Source organism: Eleutherodactylus coqui, chromosome 4, assembly GCF_035609145.1.
Source record: "Eleutherodactylus coqui strain aEleCoq1 chromosome 4, aEleCoq1.hap1, whole genome shotgun sequence".
Classification (NCBI taxonomy): Eukaryota; Metazoa; Chordata; class Amphibia; order Anura; family Eleutherodactylidae; genus Eleutherodactylus; species Eleutherodactylus coqui.
The window spans coordinates 172682175-172702513 of NC_089840.1; the positions used below are offsets into that span (position 1 = coordinate 172682175).

General features: G+C 48.3%; 1 protein-coding gene across 3 annotated transcripts in view; it reads right to left on the bottom strand.

Moving 5' to 3' along the window:
* KAT6B (lysine acetyltransferase 6B) overlaps positions 1-15100 on the bottom strand; it is a 109352-nt gene extending 94252 nt beyond the window's left edge. For 2 of the 3 annotated variants that reach the window (XM_066600392.1, XM_066600390.1), the window contains exons 1-2: positions 15016-15100; positions 3474-4255 (exon numbers count right to left, since the gene is read on the bottom strand). In XM_066600392.1, coding sequence (XP_066456489.1) covers positions 3474-4076 — 603 coding nt within the window. In that variant the 5' untranslated portion in view covers positions 4077-4255; positions 15016-15100. Of the gene's footprint in view, positions 1-3473; positions 4256-14994 lie in introns of all 3 variants that reach the window. The other variant, XM_066600391.1, reaches the window with a different exon arrangement.
* Positions 15101-20339: the final 5239 nt, after the last annotated feature.

The following is a 20339-nucleotide window of genomic DNA, read 5'->3' on the forward strand; positions in this document are numbered from 1 at the left end:
GAGCGCATGTCATGTAGCACAGCTGTGTGTGTCTGTCAAACACCCATGTAGCAGAGCTGTGCATGTGTGATGTGCATGTAGCAGAGCTGTGTGGTGCATTGCGACACCAGAAACACTGGTACTATATAATTTCCTAATTACCAGTAATTGTATATGATCTAACGTTTGCTTGAGATTCGCTTGGGGGTTACATGGAAATAGAATATCATCTACGAATATCTTAGTAGATCAAGTCTGGTCAATGCAGGGAAATCTGTTTTTCCATTTTTGTAAAAAAGAAAAACAAATTATACATATACACACACACACATATATACATATATATATATATATATATATATATATATTAGTTACTATTTTTATTCTTTGTAGTAATTTAAAAAATCTTTACTGAACCAATTTTTTAAAACTTTTTTTAGCTATTAGGCTCCTTCCAATATACTGTATTTTAAATAGGCAATCTAAGCCCTGCCACATGCAAATCTAGTTCGGTGGGCCTACAGAAGACCGCAGGCTACCATGGTGTACAAACAGTTGCCCAAGATCTCGTTGAAGGAGAGCAATTTGGTGGACTGAGGGAACTCTGGCACAAAAAAAAAAAAAAAGGCGCGCTAAACCTACCCAATATAAAGATTTGACTTCAAGTAGTAAGTAGATGCTGTTGCCAGCAGCGCGGCTTAGAGGCAGCACTGCTACACCATAGGTTTGTATTTGACCAATGAGACGCACTAACCTTGTACATTCTCCACGTGTTCGCAGGTTTCCTCTAGATGCTCAAATTAATCAGCTTTCTTTGAAATTGACTTCAAGGCTAACTTTAAATGGGCAAGCGCGATATAGGGCCACGAATCCCACCCCAATATCGCGCTCGCCATCCATGTGAAATCCCCGAGGATGCAAGGTGTTTTCATGGGAAAACAAACAGTCTATCACATCACTGCGGGGCTGAAGGGCATCCCCACAGCGACTGTCACAGTACCGGCAGAGGATCACAGAGCTTTTCCCATTGCTTTCAACGGGGCCGCTGCTACGAGATCACGGAAAATAGACTATGTCGTGATTTGTTTCCCGCAGCACGGTGCAATGCAGGAAAACATCACTCGTGTATGAAACCAGTCATTTGAATGGGTTCCTACACACAACACACAAATCTCATGCGATTTTATTGCTCATGTGAAGACCGACTAAAGGCTGATTTAGACACAATTTTTTGCTCAAAAATTGCTCAAAGCCATCTTTTGAGCGATAATCGTTGTGTGTAACTGCACTGACATCGTGAGGTTGTCATTAAAGGGGTTGTCTCGCGGCAGCAAGTGGGGTTATACACTTCTGTATGGCCATATTAATGCACTTTGTAATATACATCGTGCATTAAATATGAGCCATACAGAAGTTATTCACTTACCTGCTCCGTTGCTAGCGTCCCCGTCTCCATGGATCCGTCTAATTTCGCTGGCTTCTTGCTTTTTTAGACGCGCTTGCGCAGTCCGTGCTTCTGGCTGGTGAATGGGGCCGCTCGTGCCGGAGAGCTGGTCACCGCGTAGTCATCGTAGCTCCGCCCCATCACATGTGCCGATTCCAGCCAATCAGGAGGCTGGAATCGGCAATGGAACGCACAGAGCCCATGGTGCACCATGGGAGAAGACCCGCGGTGCACCATGGGAGAAAACCGCAGTGCATCCCTGGGAAAGGACCGGCAGCCATCTTAGGGAGAAGATTTTTTTAAAGTCCTTATTTCGTCGGATCGGTGAGTAGCAAGCGGTTTAAAAACCGCTTTAATTTGCTATTTTATGCCAGTGGGGTGACAGGGGGAATGGGGTAATGTTAAATTTTGATGCTTGCTGCGAGACAACCCCTTTAAGCAGTCGCTGATCGTGGTCTTTCAGCATGCTGAAGGACAATGATCATCCTCATCAGGAATTCACAGCGGGATACAGCTGATACTATTGTTTCAATTGTATACCGTTCTCTAAACACAGGCAGTGTATGAAGCGCTCCAGCTGTGTTCTGCATACCCCGCTCAGAGCGCTCAGCTGTATTATAGCCGGGCGCTCCGAGCACAGAACAGCTGGATGGAGAAGACAAGCGGCCCAGCTTGTCTTCTGCATCCCCCGCTTGGAGCACAAAGTGATCGCTCAACGTTTGAGCGATCACCTTACGCGATAATCGTTGTGTCTAGACTAGCCTTAACAAGTATTTGAGATAAGGTGATGATGTAGCTCTCCCCCAGCACACACAAGTCCACTAGGGTTAGCTCATCATTTCACTCTATCTAAACCTCCAGGCCTCCTTGTCTTCTCAAATTAAATTAGTTTCTAATTCTATATGATGTTGTTACATGCACCTACCGCACAGGACCTTCCTGTAGGGGGGACACAAACCCTCCTGTCACAGTTACCGATGATGATCACAGCTCATCCCCCTGACTGTAGCTTATTAGCAGGCAAAAGTATAGCTGTGCTGATGCATTATGAGATAGATGTAAAGGTGAAACTATGAACCAATCAGAGCCACCGCATTGAATGACTGATTGGTTCATAGAGCGCTGCAGTGATTTGTTCTTGAGCGACGTGGCTCAGCCAATTAGAGTCAGCACTTGCAGAAGGAGGAACCCCCTAACCAGGAAGCCCCGGCTTAAAACTACAAGCAAGTGCTGCCGAACTGCCAGAGAAGAAGTGAGGCAAAGAAGACAGTGCCTGTTTTTTGTTTGTTTTTTTAATACAGCCAGGGCTTATTTTAGGGACAAACAGGAGGATTTCCTACTGAACCAAGTTGCATCGCACCTCACTAAAACCACAATTTAGTGCTATGCAACACAAAGGAAGGCTCCATAGGGAAACCGGAGCTATAAAACATAGAAAATCAAGGCAATACTCAGCATGACGCAAGTTTTTTTTCCTTGCAATGTAGCAACCTACAAAACATCACTAATGTGAAGGAACCAATAGGAAAGCATGGGCTTCACATAAATGAGATTTGTAGCACTGTTGCATCGCCAGAAACTTGTGTGATTTTGTCACCCGTGTGAAAGCAGCCTTAATAACAGACTCATAACAGAGTTTCCAATGCTTTCCACCATATACAAGGACGTGTAGTTATGTGAAGTCATCACTTTACTAATGCAGCCACCAAGCAAATATCAATGAGAGAAATCTGTAAATAAATATAGTTTCAGTACTATGAACCCAATCAATATCTATAGAGCACCTGCACTTTCACGTTGGAGCGCTCCTGCGCCGTCGACTGTTTTAGGTTCCTTTCATCAGCTGAAGACTGCCCTATATAGCACTACATAGGGCCATCTTCAGCTGCCGGGAGGAGCCAAAAACAATGCGCTCCAACGTGAAAACACGGGTCCTTATTAAGGACACCATGAGCCAGCCAAATAACAGAAAGCATCAAGTTGTTTAGTGAGACAGACAGACGACTGCGTTTTACAGAAGTGCAAACATGAATTCTACTCATGCACTTACTTGGTCTTTTTCATGAGGGAGAAGGCCGACCAGCAGGAGAATGGAGGTGGGAGAGCTGTAACATCTGGAGGACCCTTTCCTTTCCAATCCTCCATAGTTAATCCTATACTGAGGACCATCTTTTAGCAGCCTTCCATTGTTAACAGCCCTTTTAGCTGCAAGACGTAAACGCCTTTGGAAAATAGGATTCGCAATAATTCCAGTCAAATCACTCTGGCTACGCAAATACTTCTCGATGTTCTTCAGTGATGACCCATTAGATTCCTGCAGTCCTTCCAGTGCCCTACGAAGGAGTTTATTCCAATCCACACTTCGCAGGTCTGCAGCAGCGGGAGGTCTCCCCTTCATTAGTGTGGTGGTTGTAAGGCGTCCGGGGTGTTCGGGGTCCTTGTAGGAGGCCGTGCCTTTGTTAAGAACTTTGAGCACAGAGCCGTCCTGTACGCTGAGCTCCAGCTGCTCAAGGACAAGCCTTTTATCAAGCCCATGAGAAACACACACAGCATGACAAATCCGCTCCTCCGACGGACGTTGCTTTTGCCTTTTTACCTTTTGTATGGCTTCTAAAATCCACTCTGTGTACAGAGGGTTGGCAAGTTTTACCATGGCTGAAGAACTGTATCCAAGGAGCAGCAGCTGCCCATAGAGGTCATCCGCGCACCGCCAACATCCCACCGGCAACAATGTATCCCAGGTCCTACTCCAGTAACACACATCCGTCTGCAGAAGGGCTCACATCAAAAGGAACAGCTGCAACGCACTAAATCCCCCTCATAAAACCAAATCTGAGGAAAGAGAGGAAACAGATTTCATTGCAAGGATCAAAGAAAGGGACGTATTACTGAAGGACACAACTACCAAACCGGAGCCCCAAGATGGGCAAACTAACCCGGGAATAGGACATACTGCAGAGGTTAACAGAGTATTAGTGACGAAGAACTTATACAGGACACCAAGATGGCCACATAGGCAATTATCGGGAACACGGCAGGTTAACCCCTTACTGACCACCCATACACCTTTTTACAGTGGTCACTAATGGGCTTCATTCAGCTGCATGTGCTTTTTTACAGCGCTACATGAGAATATCAATACAGTTCTCCCATTCATTGAATGGCTGCGATTGTCTCATCAAGCGCAGGCACGTAAAGCCGCATCCCTCCAGCTTTGTAATAGGAGTCATCACAATACATTGCAAAGTTATCGCCTTATGAAGCATATGACTGTGAATTGCTGGAATAACCTGTTAAAGGGGTTTTCCCCAGGTACTAAATGGAAATTCTGAAAAGGCTGAAGTCTAAGCGGTACAGCTAAGTGGCGGCAACCTATACCTGTTATCCGCCGCTCTGGACCCTCTCCTCCATCCGAGCAGCCGCTGATCTGCCGCTGTGTTTATATGCATCACTTCCGCAGTAAACACAGCAACAGACTTACCTATAACTCCCAGCATGCATAGAGCTTGCTTAATGACCAGCACTGTAGCTCCGCCCACAGCTCACAGGTCCTACAACTTACCAGCATCAACCCACCTTTAAAAAGGTGCATTTACACATAAAGAGGATTGTTTAAAAGATGGCTTTTGAGTGATCGTTTTTTTATAAACTACTCATTGGTACTAATGCCTATTAGGAACGTGCGAGCCGCCAGGGCTGAGAGATGAGATAATGAATTTAGCGCTCCCCGGGCAGAACACAGCGGTACTGCTCATCAGCTATTCTGCTGAACGATGGATTTCAAGTCGAACTGAAAATAATTGTTCGGCAGAAAAGTGGAAGATGGGCACATTTACACCCAACGATTAACGCTCAAAAGATGTTTAAATGGGCCTTTACTCAGAGTGCAGAGAAAGCTGCTGAAGCAGACAGACCGGAGCTTCCAGCACTCTGAACTGCACATGAGCCATACAATGCAATGCTTCTCTGCAGGTTGTGAACCCCGACAATCGTATTATGTTCCACTATGTTGATGCTGTAAAACGATTTGCTGTCTGTGAAATAAAAGCTTCCAGACACCAGAGTTGACGTAATTCTGTGGTCTTCAGCCTTTATGTGTGTAGTGTCATATTCATATTAACTAAAGTCAAAAAACCCCACCTTTCGCCCTCTACTATGTAAAAAAAAAAAAATGAAAATCCCCACAAATTTGTTATTGCCATATTCATAGCGACCTACGTAAAACAGTCAGTACAGTAGTGCCATGCTGTATCAGGTAAGTACTGGTTGCTAAGAATTATCCCACAATCCAAAATTGTGTGTTAACCCTGTAACGCTCCAGGGCAATCCCATCTGTTACAGCTGACACCAATGCACACAGTTATTGATCGGAGCCATTAACCCTTTAAATGCCAATTCTGACAGTGGCATTTAAATGCCCTGATAAGATTACAAGGTGCCGAGGGAGGAAAAATCTGTTTAAAAGAAAGTAAATTAAAGAAAGAAAAAAAAAAAGAAGTAGATCCCGACCCCGTTTAAGAGTCTTGGCCAGGAATTCCCAGTGGACCCCGTCAAAGGCTATCTCTGGGTCTACAGAGAACAGGTTGTTTCGGACCCATTCTGGGCCTTGAATGTCAGAAGTGGAGTTTTTCTGATATTAGCCCCTAGTCTCTCTCCCTTTCACAATGCCCAGCTGACCCGTGTGTATAATGGAAGGGAGACGAGGAGAAAGTCTATTAGCCAATGTTTTAGAGAAAAGTTTTATATGGACAATTAATAATATGGGTCTAGAATTAGTGGAGATTGTGAGATCTTTGCCAGGTTTTGGTAAGATACTGATATGTGCCTCTAAAGATTGTCGTGGGAAGATCGTGGAAAAGATTCCAGCCAAAGAAGGGGTAAGCTGCTGCTAAAAAATTAAAAAGTAGGTGTAAAACCATCGGGGCTCGGGTCCTTCCCTGCCGGAGTGCCCTTCACAGGTAAAGACTAGAAGAATATAGTTTATTAGAAACTCTTAAAAACATATACGGGCTGACTAACAGTACTAACATAAATTAACACAAAAAAGAGAAGATATATTTAGGTGCAAGTTTGAATTATGCATCCAATGTCTCCAATGTAGATAATGGTCACAATAGCATGGTCAGTATAAGTGGATAACTTTAGTGCATATACAGAGTTCCTGCACTGAATGACTGGTGACAGTCGTATGTAGAGGTCGCAGAGAACTACGGCTCTGAATGACTGGTGAAGTCACAGAGAAATACGGCTCAACGCGTTTCTCCGCTCGCTTTAGAGCGGTTCATCAGGAGCCACAGATGTATATTTGACCAAAAAATCTTTAGTGGGATTAATAGCGTCAATCATTTAATTGACTAAGCTATCTTCCTCTTTTAGGATATATAATCAGTAGGATTAAATTGGCAAGAAAGTGGGTTGTCTGCGAAGATGTCGCCAACAGGTGTGTATGTATATATATATATATATATATATATATATATATATATATATATATCAGACACCGTTAGACAAAAAGCCAGCAGGGTACGATGGTATAGTGGCTACGTTGGTAAAGAAGGAAGGAGGACTCGGATAAAGAACTTATGCACTGACAGTAGTCACAAGTCAGATGCGTGTTCCCTGCCGGAGTGATTTCAATAACCACCTCTAGCTTGTCTTCTGTAATATCTGTGTAATGATCTGGATCAGGGTTAAAGTCCCTTTGTCATAACCGATGCGGATTGGTAGCGTAGACAAGAAAGCCAGAGGTCGGTACATGGGTAGGCATCAGTTGCAGTACAAAAAGAGCAGGTGGATAGTTAGGTATGTCAGGTAGCAGTATGGAGGAGCAGCTGGTGGGAAAGCTTGACCACTGGCTGGGAGCACAATAATCACACACCGAGGGAGAGACAGGTTTATATAGTCTAGCTAACCAGTGCAGGTTGGAGCTGGGTTGCAGGCGCAAGAACTGGACAAGGCTAGGCAGGGGAGCTGTCCAGCTCACCAAGGAGAGATGCCGCCTGGAGCATAAGGCCTCATGTCCACGGGGAAAATCAGATCCGCTGCAGATTCTCCATGGAGAATCTGCAGCGGGTCCCTCCTGCCCCGCGGACATGAGCGCCGAAAATAGGAATTTAAAGTATTTACCTATCCGGCGCGGGCGGGGAATGTCAGCTGTTCCTCACGGCCGGATCTTCATTTTCGGCCGGCGGATGAATTCCTGACGCCGGCGGCACGTCGCCGGCACGTCGTCGACGTGCCGCGCGCATGCGCCGGGCACATCCGCCGAGCCGAAGCAAGGAAGATGCGGCCGTGAGGAACAGCTGACATTCCCCGCCCGCGCCGGATAGGTAAATACTTTAAATTCCTATTTTAGGTCTCCCGCGGATCCGGACGGCTTCCATAGGCTTCAATAGAAGCCCGCGGGAGCCGTCCCCGCGGGAGACCCGCATGAAAATGGAGCATGGTCCAGATTTTTCCATGCTCCATTTTTTTTAAAATCCCTTTTATTGACGATCCGCGGGTATTTATCTACCCGCGGGTGGTCAATGCATCCCTATGGGGTGCGGATCCGCGCGCGGGAGATCCGCTGCGGATATTAAATCCTATTTTCCCCGTGGACATGAGCCCTAAGAGTTCCCATGTTTAAACCCTGATACTGGGTTCCCACACGGCGTATTCCCGGCGGCAAAAACCCCCCACGAGATTGCAGCTGGGAAAGCGCTGCTTCAAAACCTTCTGCACATAGCTGCGGGTTTTGAAGTGGCTTGGCCATATGCTTTTCCGTTGCGACTGGCGCTCCCATAGAGGGGAGCACGGCCGCAGCAGAAAAAAAAAAGAAGAAGAAGACAATGGACATGCTGCGGACGGCGAACCCATGCCGCACTGCCGGGCATTGGCGAGACAGATTCGCCATCCTGTGTGGACAAGATTTCTGATTAGCGGCCGCAAGCCAAACAGAAGTTCGTCGGCAAATCCGCAATGACAATCTGTCTCGAGCGTCTCCCTATATTCAGCAAGCCTGTCTCTGCTATGTACCCAGAGATGTGTTCCTGTAATGCAGATGGATTCAGATCTGTTAATTGTCCCTTTTATGTCGTACAGTTGAGAATAATAGTTCTGAAGTATCTCCAAAGCCTCGTTAGCATTGTGGATGTTAATGCCTGCCGCGTTCTTCTTGCGGGGGATGTAGGTTTGTGTGGCTCTTGGGTTTATCAGACAAGGGCTTGCCTGCTTTATTAAAATATTCGTAGTAAAAGGTTTGCGTTGGTCTCCAAGGCCACTTTCACACGGCCAAGAAAATCTCACAAGATTTGCGTGTTGCGAGACACATGAGCGATTCGTTCCTGCATCGCAGTATGGGAAGAGAAAAAAAGAACATTTAAAATGGCAGCATGTCCCATCTTTGGGTGTTCCTGTGGAATGCCGGAAAACACACCGCGCCGGAGGATCAGAACTGTACTGACTTCTAAGATGGAGTTCAAGACATAGTAAAGAGTTTCCTCCAAGTTTTGTTGCTCAATTTCTCGAGAAATGACCTGTGTTCTAAGGTTTCTCCTCCCCATCCAGGGGATCCATCATATATTGTATTTGAAATGGATGAGCATATAGTCAAGATTCCTGTGTGCTCACTATTTACTAGATCAGCCGGGGAAGTCGTATCTCGGTATGAACAGAGGCCCGCTGTGTTCTAGGAGTTCTCCAACCTAGAGCTATAAGCCTCCATGTCCTCCTTTGTAGGTATAGCCTTACTATGTGAGCTAAGAGCCCTAACCTCTGCTAGAGCTGGTTCACCTCATATGGGAGGAGGGGTGTGCTGGTGGCCATGTTTAATGCAATCTCCTTGCCCGAGGTGGATGGTGAGGAAGTAGTGAAGGCCGGGGTGGTAGGAATTGGTGAGTTGGAGCATACAGAAGAGAATCATCTGGTACCTGTAGCAGAGCGGTCACAGTGTTATCAGTGGGGCTTCCCACTGCAGTATATTGTTCCGGCAGGCGCTTTGTCGTGGGCACCATGTTTGGCAGCGTTCGCCATTCCTTCATCTGCTGCCAGCTGGCGAATATACCCTACAAGGCTAAAGCTCCTGCCGGGGAGGAGGTGAGCAGGGACACCTTCCTCCTGTTTCCTATATGAAATGGTTGAAATGCCTTCCGGTAGTGTGAAAATGGCCGTTTATACCAAAGTAGATGGGAGGAGATATGGGACAATAAATATTACCGCTGTAAAATAGAACTCTAGCAGCAAAAAAACAACCTGCAGACAGTTAGGTTGATGGATAAAAGTTATGATTTTTTTTTTTTTTAAAGGAGGGGAGGGGGGGGGGGTGCATCCTTCCCAACATCACTAAGGAGAATTCCACGAGCCCAATTGGGTTTACTGTGTGCCTCATTATGTAGTTGGACCGTTACTCCTGTTAGCTATGGTTTCTTCACTGAACAAATGGGGCGGTCCTTCTGCTCAGTCACATGACCAGCAATTGTAACATGGAAACTACAGTTCCCAGAAGCACCTGCAGCACCTCCCACCTCTATACTTACCAGTAACACTACTCCACCTGTGTACTGAAAGGCAGTGTGTACGGGTCTCAGCGGTGGTAAGTGGCCAGGTGATGAGTCATTTCTTGTACAACCCCTTTAACCGTTAGTCAGAGGAGGGAGGGCAGAACTTACTAAAGGAGACAGCAGACACAGGTGGAGAGTTATGGAACAGTCTACAGCACGAATGGTCTGTCGCCCAAATCAACCAATCACAGCTCAGATTTCATTTCTCATAGTGCGTTTCATTCGAAAAACGAAAACTGCACTGTGACTGATTGCTACGGTGAACAAACACAATTTTCTTGTAGGGCCCGTTCACACGTAGTAGATTTCATGCGGACTGACACGGATCCGAAGCAGACTTCACCACTTCAATCGAAAAGGAGAATCCGTAGCAAAATACACCTAAAAACCTGCACCAAAATATACGAGGATTTATTTATTTAGTTTTTCTTTCGATACATGTCCGCCTCCATACGCCGACTGTCTGTCCACACAGCGGACTCCTTTAGGACGGACACACACACGTAGGTCATAAGGAGCGGGCAGGGTCACCCCGAGTACACTGCGTGCGCAGAGCGTCGGCTCTGTGGGCGGATAGCAGGGGGACGGGCCAGTATAACCCCTCTAGCTTATAAGGCTCCAGATGACATCCAAAAGGGTGGCCAACGTGACTTTATAATTTGCAGATGGCAACAAGACTTTAAAGTCTTGTTGCGAGTTGCGCCTAGCCCTGCTGCGGATCCACCTCCCTCTCATCCACCCGCAGACGTCCCACATGGCCCTTCAGGCTCTATATGCAGAGGACGATCTGCCTCCCTGTCTCCGGGCATAAGGCCTTGTTCATACAGGCGACACGGCATCGCTGCGAGAAAATAAATAAATAAAAGAAATTCTTAAAATTTTTTAAAAAACGCAGCAATATCGCATCGCTGGCCCATGTGATATCGCCACAACTTAGCACAGTGCTACTGTGACTTTGTAGCGCTACATGCAAGGATTTTTGGGGGAGACTTGAAATATAAGCCCTTCCCTGAAAATAAGCCATAGCTGAAGAGAAAAAAAAAACAAAACACACACATCACCTCTCCCGCGCTGTCAGCCCAGCCATGTCTGCTCCCCGAGTCCCCGACAGCGATCATCCACAGCCAACACTCGATGAATGGCTGTGATTGGTTCAATCACTGCCATTCATTGAGTGCTGGTTGTGATTGGCTAAGCATCAGCCAATTGTAGCCAGCGCTCCCAGAAGGCGGGGATTTTTGAATCCCTGGCCAGAAGAGAAGATGATGATCACTGCTGGGGACCCGGGAAAGATGCGGCCGGGCTGACAGCGCGGGAGAGGTGATGTAGGTTTTTTTTTTTTTTGCAGCCAGGGCTTAAATTTTAGCTTTGACAATAGGATTGCCTCCTGTCAAAGTTGCATTGCACTGAACGAAAATCACGTTTTCATGCGATGCAACAGAGAGGAAGGCTCTATAGGGAAACATGGGCTATAAAACCTCACGTGTCGCGGGCATATAGCGGGACCCGTGAGGTTTTTCAGTCTGATTGTGGCATGCTACAAAACATTGCATGTGTGAAGTAACCCATAGGAAAGCATGGGCTTCTCATACATGTGATTTGTAGCAACACTACAAAATCTCGCGACTTTGTCACCTGTGTGAACGAGGCCCAAAGTACATACAGAAGAAGGGGAGGAGCCAGGATTTCCTCAGCAGACCGCTGACGAGCTTCATACTAGTGTCTGGGAGTGAGACATCACATCCAGAGGAGAGGGAGACTAGGCCCAAGTGATCTAATGTGGGGGAACCACTGTACTAATTGGGCCACAGGGGGTACTAGTACTAAGAGGAGTCACAGAGAGGGCATGCATTTAGCGGCAGCAGCACTACTATGGGGGCACAGAGGAGGAGGGCATCTCATCGTGGGGGATCTATACCAAGTCATTCATTTTAAGTTTTAGATTCATTTCCAAATTTGGAGACCAAATACGACTCCACAGTTATGTGCAGGCTTCTGCCGCTCGTCGCCACTGAAATCATCACCACCTCTTTCTGGGGCAGATCTCTGCCGTAGCAACACACTCACCATTTACTAGCAGCTGCCAGGCTGCACTTAGACCGGGTACACTGCAAGGGTCACACTCAGCTGTGTATTAGCACCCTTAGGACCAATTCACAGGCCCATATCACAAGTGCCCATGTGGTTAGCCTTAGGGCGGTACTACACAGCTGCTGACAAGGTCTGCTGGGCCGCACCGCTAACAGCTCTACACTGCAAGTGCCAACGGCGGCCACTAGCAGAATTCACACAGGCAAATGCAAGAAACGCGCCCTGATACCACGCTTGCCAACGTGCGTTTTACATGCCAATGCCAGGAGCTTTTCATTCAAAAAAAATCTCCTATCACTTCTAAAAATGCTGCCCTCCGGCATGCAGGGACGCATTACACGCACTTCTTCGGCAACTCACAGAAGTGCGTGCAAAGTAGCGCCCTCAGGCACAGTCACGGGGACGTTTTTTCTTTTTTAGCGTATCACGTTCGTAATACACAGTGAGCGCCGCCCGTCCATCTCAATGCTGCGGATTGTTCACACAACTTTTGGTCGCATAATAAAACCGTGGCGCGTCCGTCCTTGGTGCGTATTCTGTGTTACCTGCATGTTTAGGCACTAAAGACTGCCGATCAGCAGAAAAACCCAAAGCGACAGCGCACATCCGCCCGTGAATCTGCTGCGTGGTCATGAACCGCCTACACTCGTGCGGATGTACCCATATGTCAGCTCACATGGCTGTATGCGGAAACCACTGTGTAGGTTTACCGCTGGGAGCCACCGGTGGGTCATCTATGGCAGCGAGTCTGCATCTCACGCACAGCGCCATGCGCAGGCCACCTGTTTGTAGGTTTTTTTCTTGTTTAAATCTCCCGTGCCAACCCTTCACAACGGTGTGTATGTACACCGCCCAAACGCAATGTAACACTGCCATAGACAACAATAGGCTCTTGCGTGTAATGCACCACAAAACAGAACATGCTGCGTCAGGCAATGCATACACGCAAATGTGAGCGAAACAGCGTGAGGCGATGTATGTGAATTACCACATAGCGCACGCGTAATACATGGTCATACACGGTCATCTTACTCTCGTGTGAGCCCGACCTCAGGCTGCCTACACACTGGCGATACAACCATGCGATGCGAGAACGCAGAATTACGAAGCCAATGATTCTGAATGGTTTCATTCTCATCTGCGAGGTTTTCACTCATCCCATCATTCTGCGCTTTGACATTTTCTTTCTAGCCCACGTTTCCCCATGGAGCCTTTTCATGGCATTGCATCGCACAAACTCGTGATTGTCGCACGATGCGTTTTTAACATTAGAAACTCCTATTTACTTTCACAGGAAAATCATGAGGAAACCGATCACGGGCGGCCGCGAGGCATGAAAAAGACACGCTGGCGCTCAAAAATCACCTAAGCAAAACTGCGATTTTCTCATGGTGATAACGCAATCTCCAGCGTGAAGGAGCCCTTAGAGTGATGTGGTACAGCTTATCAAGACGCTGCCCTCCTGTGGCTGTATTGTGTAACTACACGCTCACCATCCCCATAGCATCTACAGGGCGGCCACGGACAAGTAGAGGACACCACACTCTAAGGAAAGCTAAGATCTGTACTTGTTGCCACTAGCAACCAATCACAGCACAGCTTTCATTCCTTGTACTGCTCAGGTAATATGAAAGCTGCGCTGTGATTGGTTGCTAGGGGTAACAGCTGTTCTCTTAGATGGCTTCCCTAATAGAGTATTGGTGGTAGTGGACTCCTCTGCGGTGCGACTATTACTAGTTCCATAACTTCCCCACGCCGGAGAGTTACAGGCCGCAGCCACCTGCTAGTACGGAATAACACTGACCGCCCCCAGAATCAGGGCCAGACGATGACCCACCACCAAGAGTGCCCCCCGCTGGTCACCAGTGGACAATGCTGTGCAGCAGCTTCACCAACATGGCGGGTCATGCCCTGTGCAGCGGCAGACTAGGTGAGAAGTGTCCGCAGACGGCGTTTCCCACAAGTCACGGTTTGCACGGACGTATTTAAGTGCACGTCAAACAGTCAACAAACAATTCCGCCAGTGCGACATTTACATCCCAGCGGCCGCGCTGCGTCCACCGACGGATGCTGGCGGTAAAACGTCACATGAGGCCGGCTGGCGCACAGCTCCGTTATCTGTGATCGAGCCACATGGGGGGCATCCTCTGAGGCCGCTCTCACACATCCGTTTTCATCCGCAGGTTGCGGGGCACGACAGCCAGTTTTAGCGCCCCCATTATCGTTATGAGTGACAAGGTGCGCTTGAAAATCATGGGGCTAGAAACGCCGCGTCCGAGCGCGGTCTGCGAGGCGCCATTGAAAGCAAAATGCCGCAGAAAAGAAACGGGTGCGTGACAGCGGCCTCACAGTCTTACTTCCGTAACGCGAGTAACCAGCGCCAGATCACCACCTACATGCTGCTGTCGCACAGACGGGCACCGCATCCGCACCCCGCTCCGCACCGACGCAGGAATCGCTGACCGCTTATCCGCAACAATTTCCAAAAATCTATTAAAAAATAAATAAAGCGCTGCAGTCGCCAAAACCTACAGCAGCACCAGACCGCCCGCTGCGCTGAGGGATCGCTCCACTGTGTCAGCTCCCATTCACTGACAGCAAGCAGAGGTCTTCGGGACTGACTACTTGCAGAAGTTCCGGGAACTCCCCGGCGGAGCGAACAGATCTCCGCCGGCGCCATAGTGACAGCACAGCGGCCGGGGAAGGCTTAACGCCGCTCAGTGGCGCCCCCAAGAGGCGGGGCTGGCAGGTGGAAGGATGGAGTCGCAGAGGGAGGGACGGCAATCCCAGCCCCCCCGCATCCCCATCCCGCACACCGGCGCCTACATACCGGACAGACAGACCGGTGACGTCACCGCCGCATCACCTCGTCATGACGTCATACGCGACAACCCTGGCACTCCGGCCGCAGCACCCCAGCCAGTGCCGGCCGTCACTCACACGCCTCTCCGCTGCACTCACCCGGTCTCCAAACCATCATTAAGACTACCGCCATTTTGTTGCGCCGTGTTCCGGTCCGACATGACACTGATTACACCGAGCCTCATTACACCTCACCTACCTTGCCGGCCCCGCCTCTCGCTATGCTAATTGGCCCAAGTGCCTGTCAGTCATACATTTCCATAAATCCTTGCTGCTTTAGGTGGTGGGGGCGGGGCTAATACGCTAATAATGCGCCCGTTTGTTACCGCCTTCCCTGAGAGCTTGTTGTGGGATTGCGGCGCTGTGATTGGAGCAAGCGCACGGCGGGGAGGAGCTAGGTGGGAGGCGGGGCTGAGCGGGGAGGATGATTAGTGGGGAGTGCGGCGGTTTTGTTTGTGTTTTCTGTCACTTTCGCCGTGACGGGCGGGAAACCGCGGAGACGTCAGACGACGGGCGGGGCTGGAGAGTGGCGGCCGTCCTGCACCCAGAAGCACGCGCTGTGCGGGGGCAGCAGAGCCGTCACGTGTCTTACCACTATGTCATTGTATAAGCGGTCAGGTGACACGCAGCGAGTCCCGATAATATAGATATATGCGTCCCGACAGGAGGCGCTGCCTGCAGCAGACCCGGGCTGGCTGTAGTGACCGGTCCGGCCGCAGCTCTCCGGGGCTCCTCTGGTGGACAGCTGTGCAGCTCCCGGGGCGCCCCGGCGGGACGGATCGGGTAACCTGCCTGCGTTCCTCGCCGCTCACGGGGTTCACCTATTACCAGCGCTGGAGCCCCGCGTATTTCCGTGCGGTGCCTCACACTGGCGTATTGTAGGCATGCAGAATCTCACACATCGCGCTCTTTTTAGCTTTTTGACACATTTTGCGCACTAAATCTCCCCTTGACATGAGCCGCAGTAATTACACCAGTGCGCACGTTCTACTACATTTTTTCCACAGCTCACTGCGTCACCAGGAGGGGATCACGCGGTGACATCATCGGCCGGCGCACCTGCAAGACTGCAGTATAAACGCAGGCGACGGCGCTCCACAACGCAGCGCTGCTGCAGACACTTGTGTGCGGGCAGCCAGTACCGGCCGAGGGGTGTGACTTACGTAATTACTACCCCGATAACCGGACGCGTTCCTGCCGGTCACCGACCGCACGGCCCCCACAACCGCACCTTCACCTCCGCAACGACCATTTTAGTTTTCACTGTGCTGTTTTTGGAGCAGAGAATCAGGATCAGGCCGGGCGCACAGCGGGTCACCGCAGCGAAGACCTGCCATCAGTCGCGGAAAATAATTGCAGATGCGTTTTTTCACATGGACTTATGCTTTGCCCAGTGTATCAGCCGCGCAGAAGAAACGCTCCGGCCGGCTTTTCTCTTGAAGTTGTAAACGTTTCCGTAAGGCCCAGTGTCCACGGGCCGGTCGGATTCTGTGCAGGGAATACCGTGCTGCCCGCGGGCGGTGAGCCCTGCTTACCTGATTTCCACGGCAGCGCCGTCCGCGCAGATCCCTCCACTTCTGGGTTCGCTGTACTGCACATGCTCCTCACGGCTCGCTGTCGGACCTCCGTAGTACAGTTTGGTTTTTTTAAAATCTGCTTTCCCGCAGGATCCGTGGCCCGTCTGCGTTGTCAGCTGTGGTCAGGCCGCGGATCGCACCGCTTCCATTGACTTCCACACAAAGATGGGGCATGCTGCCATTTGTTTTCCAGACCAAAAGGTCCGCAAATTAAATCCGCATGCTTAAATTAATACGTGGACGCCCATGCCTCCCTACGGGTGGCTTGATTCGTGGATCTCCTGCGCATTGGTCCGTACAGATTCTGCATATGAAATCCGCCCGGGATTGTTGGCACAAGCAGGAAGTCCCATGCCCCTTATAGGATGCCCTCTTCTTAGTTATGTTTTCTGCTTTACTCACATTGGAATATGGGAAGGAAATGGAATAATTTTTCAGGTTTTCCATATTTTTGAGTCTAATCCTTTAAAATGGCTTCTGTATTTAGAAAACCCATGTTCCTATGAAGGCATTAAGAGTCCTGAGCGAGGGGTCCTCTGTCATCTCCTATCTGGAGGGGGACACAGAGAGGCTGCACATGGGTGGGTCACATTCCACATGTGGGATCCCGCAGCGGTGCCCAAGCCCTGGCAGCAGCGGCGTCCACATGTACCTGCTTTCATCTTCTTTCTGTATTGTGGATGGTTCGCGCGGCTCGCCGTCGGACATGTGCAGTTCAGATTATTATCATTTTTTTAAATCCTGCTTTTCCTGCGGAATCCGCAGCCCGTCCACAATGTCAATTGCAGACGGGCAGCAGGTTGGACGGCTTCCATTGGCTTCAATCCCGCACTGACTGCTTCCATTGAAGTCATGGGAAGCTGTCCGATCCACCTCACACCAGCAGCTGACACTGCAGACTTGCCGCATGAAAGCAGGGGAGAAAAAAAAAAACTCACGCAACCGCTGTGCTGAAGAAAGAAGATCCGGCTGGGATGCAGAAGACCCACACGGGTAAGAAAATGTCCATGGGCAGGGTAGGATCTTGCTGTCGGCTCTTGCAGGCGGAATCCAACCCGCCTGTGGACATGAGACCTTAGGCTGGGTTCACACGGGGCAGAATTTCCGCCTGCAATCTTAAACCCGAACCTAAGCAGCAAAGTGGACAAGATTTGCAAGCTGCGCAGAAACTGACATGCGGCGTGGAATTCAAATCCGCGATATGTCAATTGTGTTGCGATTTTCGCTGCAGCCTCTCCATGGAGAGAGATTCCCGCAGTGAAATACAGGCAGACAAGCCGTCTCAAATCCATGCTGAATGGCGTGGGTTTTGAAGCTGGCTTTCTGTAGCGCAAATCTCATGGAATTTCCCTTTGGTCCTGCTGCAGACATTCCACGTGATTTACGCCACGTGTGAACCCAGCCTTAGTGATCTGCTTATTGTCAGGGGATTCTTTAACTAGTGGAGCTTGTCCAAGGTGGAGAACCCCTTTAATCTTTATTACTAGTGGAACCTCATGCTGCAATCTGATTTGCTAAACCAAAGTGCAGAGTGTAAGGGATTCCCCGGTATTTACCCTTTAGTCTGAACACCGGGATCTGGAATTCGCTGCAGGGAATTCTCAAGGCGCAATCCTTGCAGTAATCTCAGATTGGCAGCAGTAGCACAACGTAATGGTAAGATGTAGTTAGGGGGAAAACAAGAGTTGTTGGGGGGGATTCAGCAACATAACATGAACAGAGGGATAAAAATCAGGAGGAAACCAAGGTCAGTGACAGCAGAAATTCGAGCGAGTGGCCCCTCCATTCTCTTTAATGGGACTGCTGGAGATAGCTAAGAGCCAAGCGCTCGGGTACTACCATCAACTATACTGAAATGAATGGAGTGGTAGTCGCACATGCTCGGTCGGCGCTCCACTCATTCTGAAGCGATCTCGCAGTGACAGAGGGAGACACGGGATCTCCGTTCTAGAGATCGGTGGATGTCTCAGCGGTGAGACCCCTAATGTGCTACGCTATCCTGTGGACGGGGGATAACTTGTGATCCTGCTGCAAACCCTCTAAAAGTAAGAGCAGATGGCGGACGAGTTACATCTGAAAACCAAGCAGGCAAAAATGTTTTTACTAATAGATCATTAAAAATTGATTGCTAAAATGTACTGTTTATTGCTTGTAGATTGTGAACGGCAGATTTGTAGGTGTTGATGCGGCACTGCACGGCTATTAGTAACGGACAAGCCATGAACAAGTTTTGACAATTTATTAGGAAACCCGTGGGATTGTACAAGTCATTGCCTTCCACTGGTAGGTCGATTCTAGCAGTAGACGCCTCAAAGCCGGATAAATGCCCACTGTCAAGCGTTAGAATCAAGTTCACTCAGAAAGAGGAACTCCAACTGGTATTTCAGGGAACTACAGGAGGTCCCTATGGGACTAATATCACACATTAGCAGGAGAAAGTAAAGGAGATAATATAGTTTTCATTCTATGTAAAGTACAAAACATAAAGGTAATGACAAAATGCTGCAGGAGCCGCAGTATATACAAAGTCATTACATCCCACAAATCATGTTTCCCTTGTGGAACAATCAAACTTGGAGGATTTTTCCAGAGAGGAGCAAGAGCTTTAAAAAAAATGAGTCAATGTAGAAAGATTTTTAAAAAATGATGTTGAGTAAGGAGAGTCGGCAGAGGGTGAAGTAATAATACCAAAAGAAGGGGTGGGGGGTTAGAGAGGCTCAAAACAGACGTGTAAAATTTAATGGATATTACATGACGTGCAAAACATCTGAAATTACTAGAAAAAAAAATGAAATTTGATCCCAGTGTACACCAAGAAATTTGAAACGTATCAATATACAATGTGATCACAAACTTGTGCAGGGCCTTTACACGGGAAACACATTCTGAGGAAGCCAGTTGCTGAAATCTGAAGATTTGGACGGAAGATCCTGCATTCTGGTTATGGATAAAGGGGTTAAAGGATATATTGTAAGCGAAATGCAAATTGGACTCCAGCCTCAATACAATTTATCTACAAAAGAAATGTTAGCATTGAAGGAGTTAAAGCTGAATAAAGACGAGGTAGTGAAGTCAACAGCTAAGGGATTTGGAGGGGGGTCATTTAAAAGAAAATATGTGGAAGTGATGAATTCCTTTTGAATGACACTTAAGATTCAAATCTAATCTGACTGATCAGTGCCGAATGTTATTGCCTTCCCTATTGGAGAGAGGCTGGTCACAGGGAGGTTTTACATACAAGGACTTTCACTTGTTGTATCACAAGTACCTTACAATTCCTGTGATTTTTCACTTACTTAAAGGCCCTTTTACAAACTAGTATCGCTCAAAAGCCATCTTTTGAGCGATTAATCGATGTGTGTAAATGTGTGCCCATCGTGCACTTTTCGTCCATTGCTGAGTTCATCGCAGCTCAGCTTAAAATCCATCCGGACTGATAAGATGGACCGCACACTGAGTTCTCTGCGGGCAGTGCTGATAACATTCTTTCAGCAGCTGTCCCGCTTGAGAACAATAGCAATGTATTTAGAGAACAAACCACCTGCTGTTCTCTAAACACATGAAAATGAAGCTAGTTAGCTACTAATGCGCTGATTAGCCCATTAGTAGCTAATGCAAAATAATCGCTCGAAACTGTCAGCTTCTGATGAATTTTGAGTGATCATCTGTGTGTAAATGAACCTTAAGGTTAAAACGTTTCTCCTACACCCATTGTATTAGGAATTAAAGGGTATAAGGGTGCTTCCACACTGGCGATAGATTTTCCTGTGTTGCGAGAGTGAGTGAAAACGCATGATTTTGAAACCAATGATTTGGAATGGTTTCATTCTCACTTGTGATGTTTTC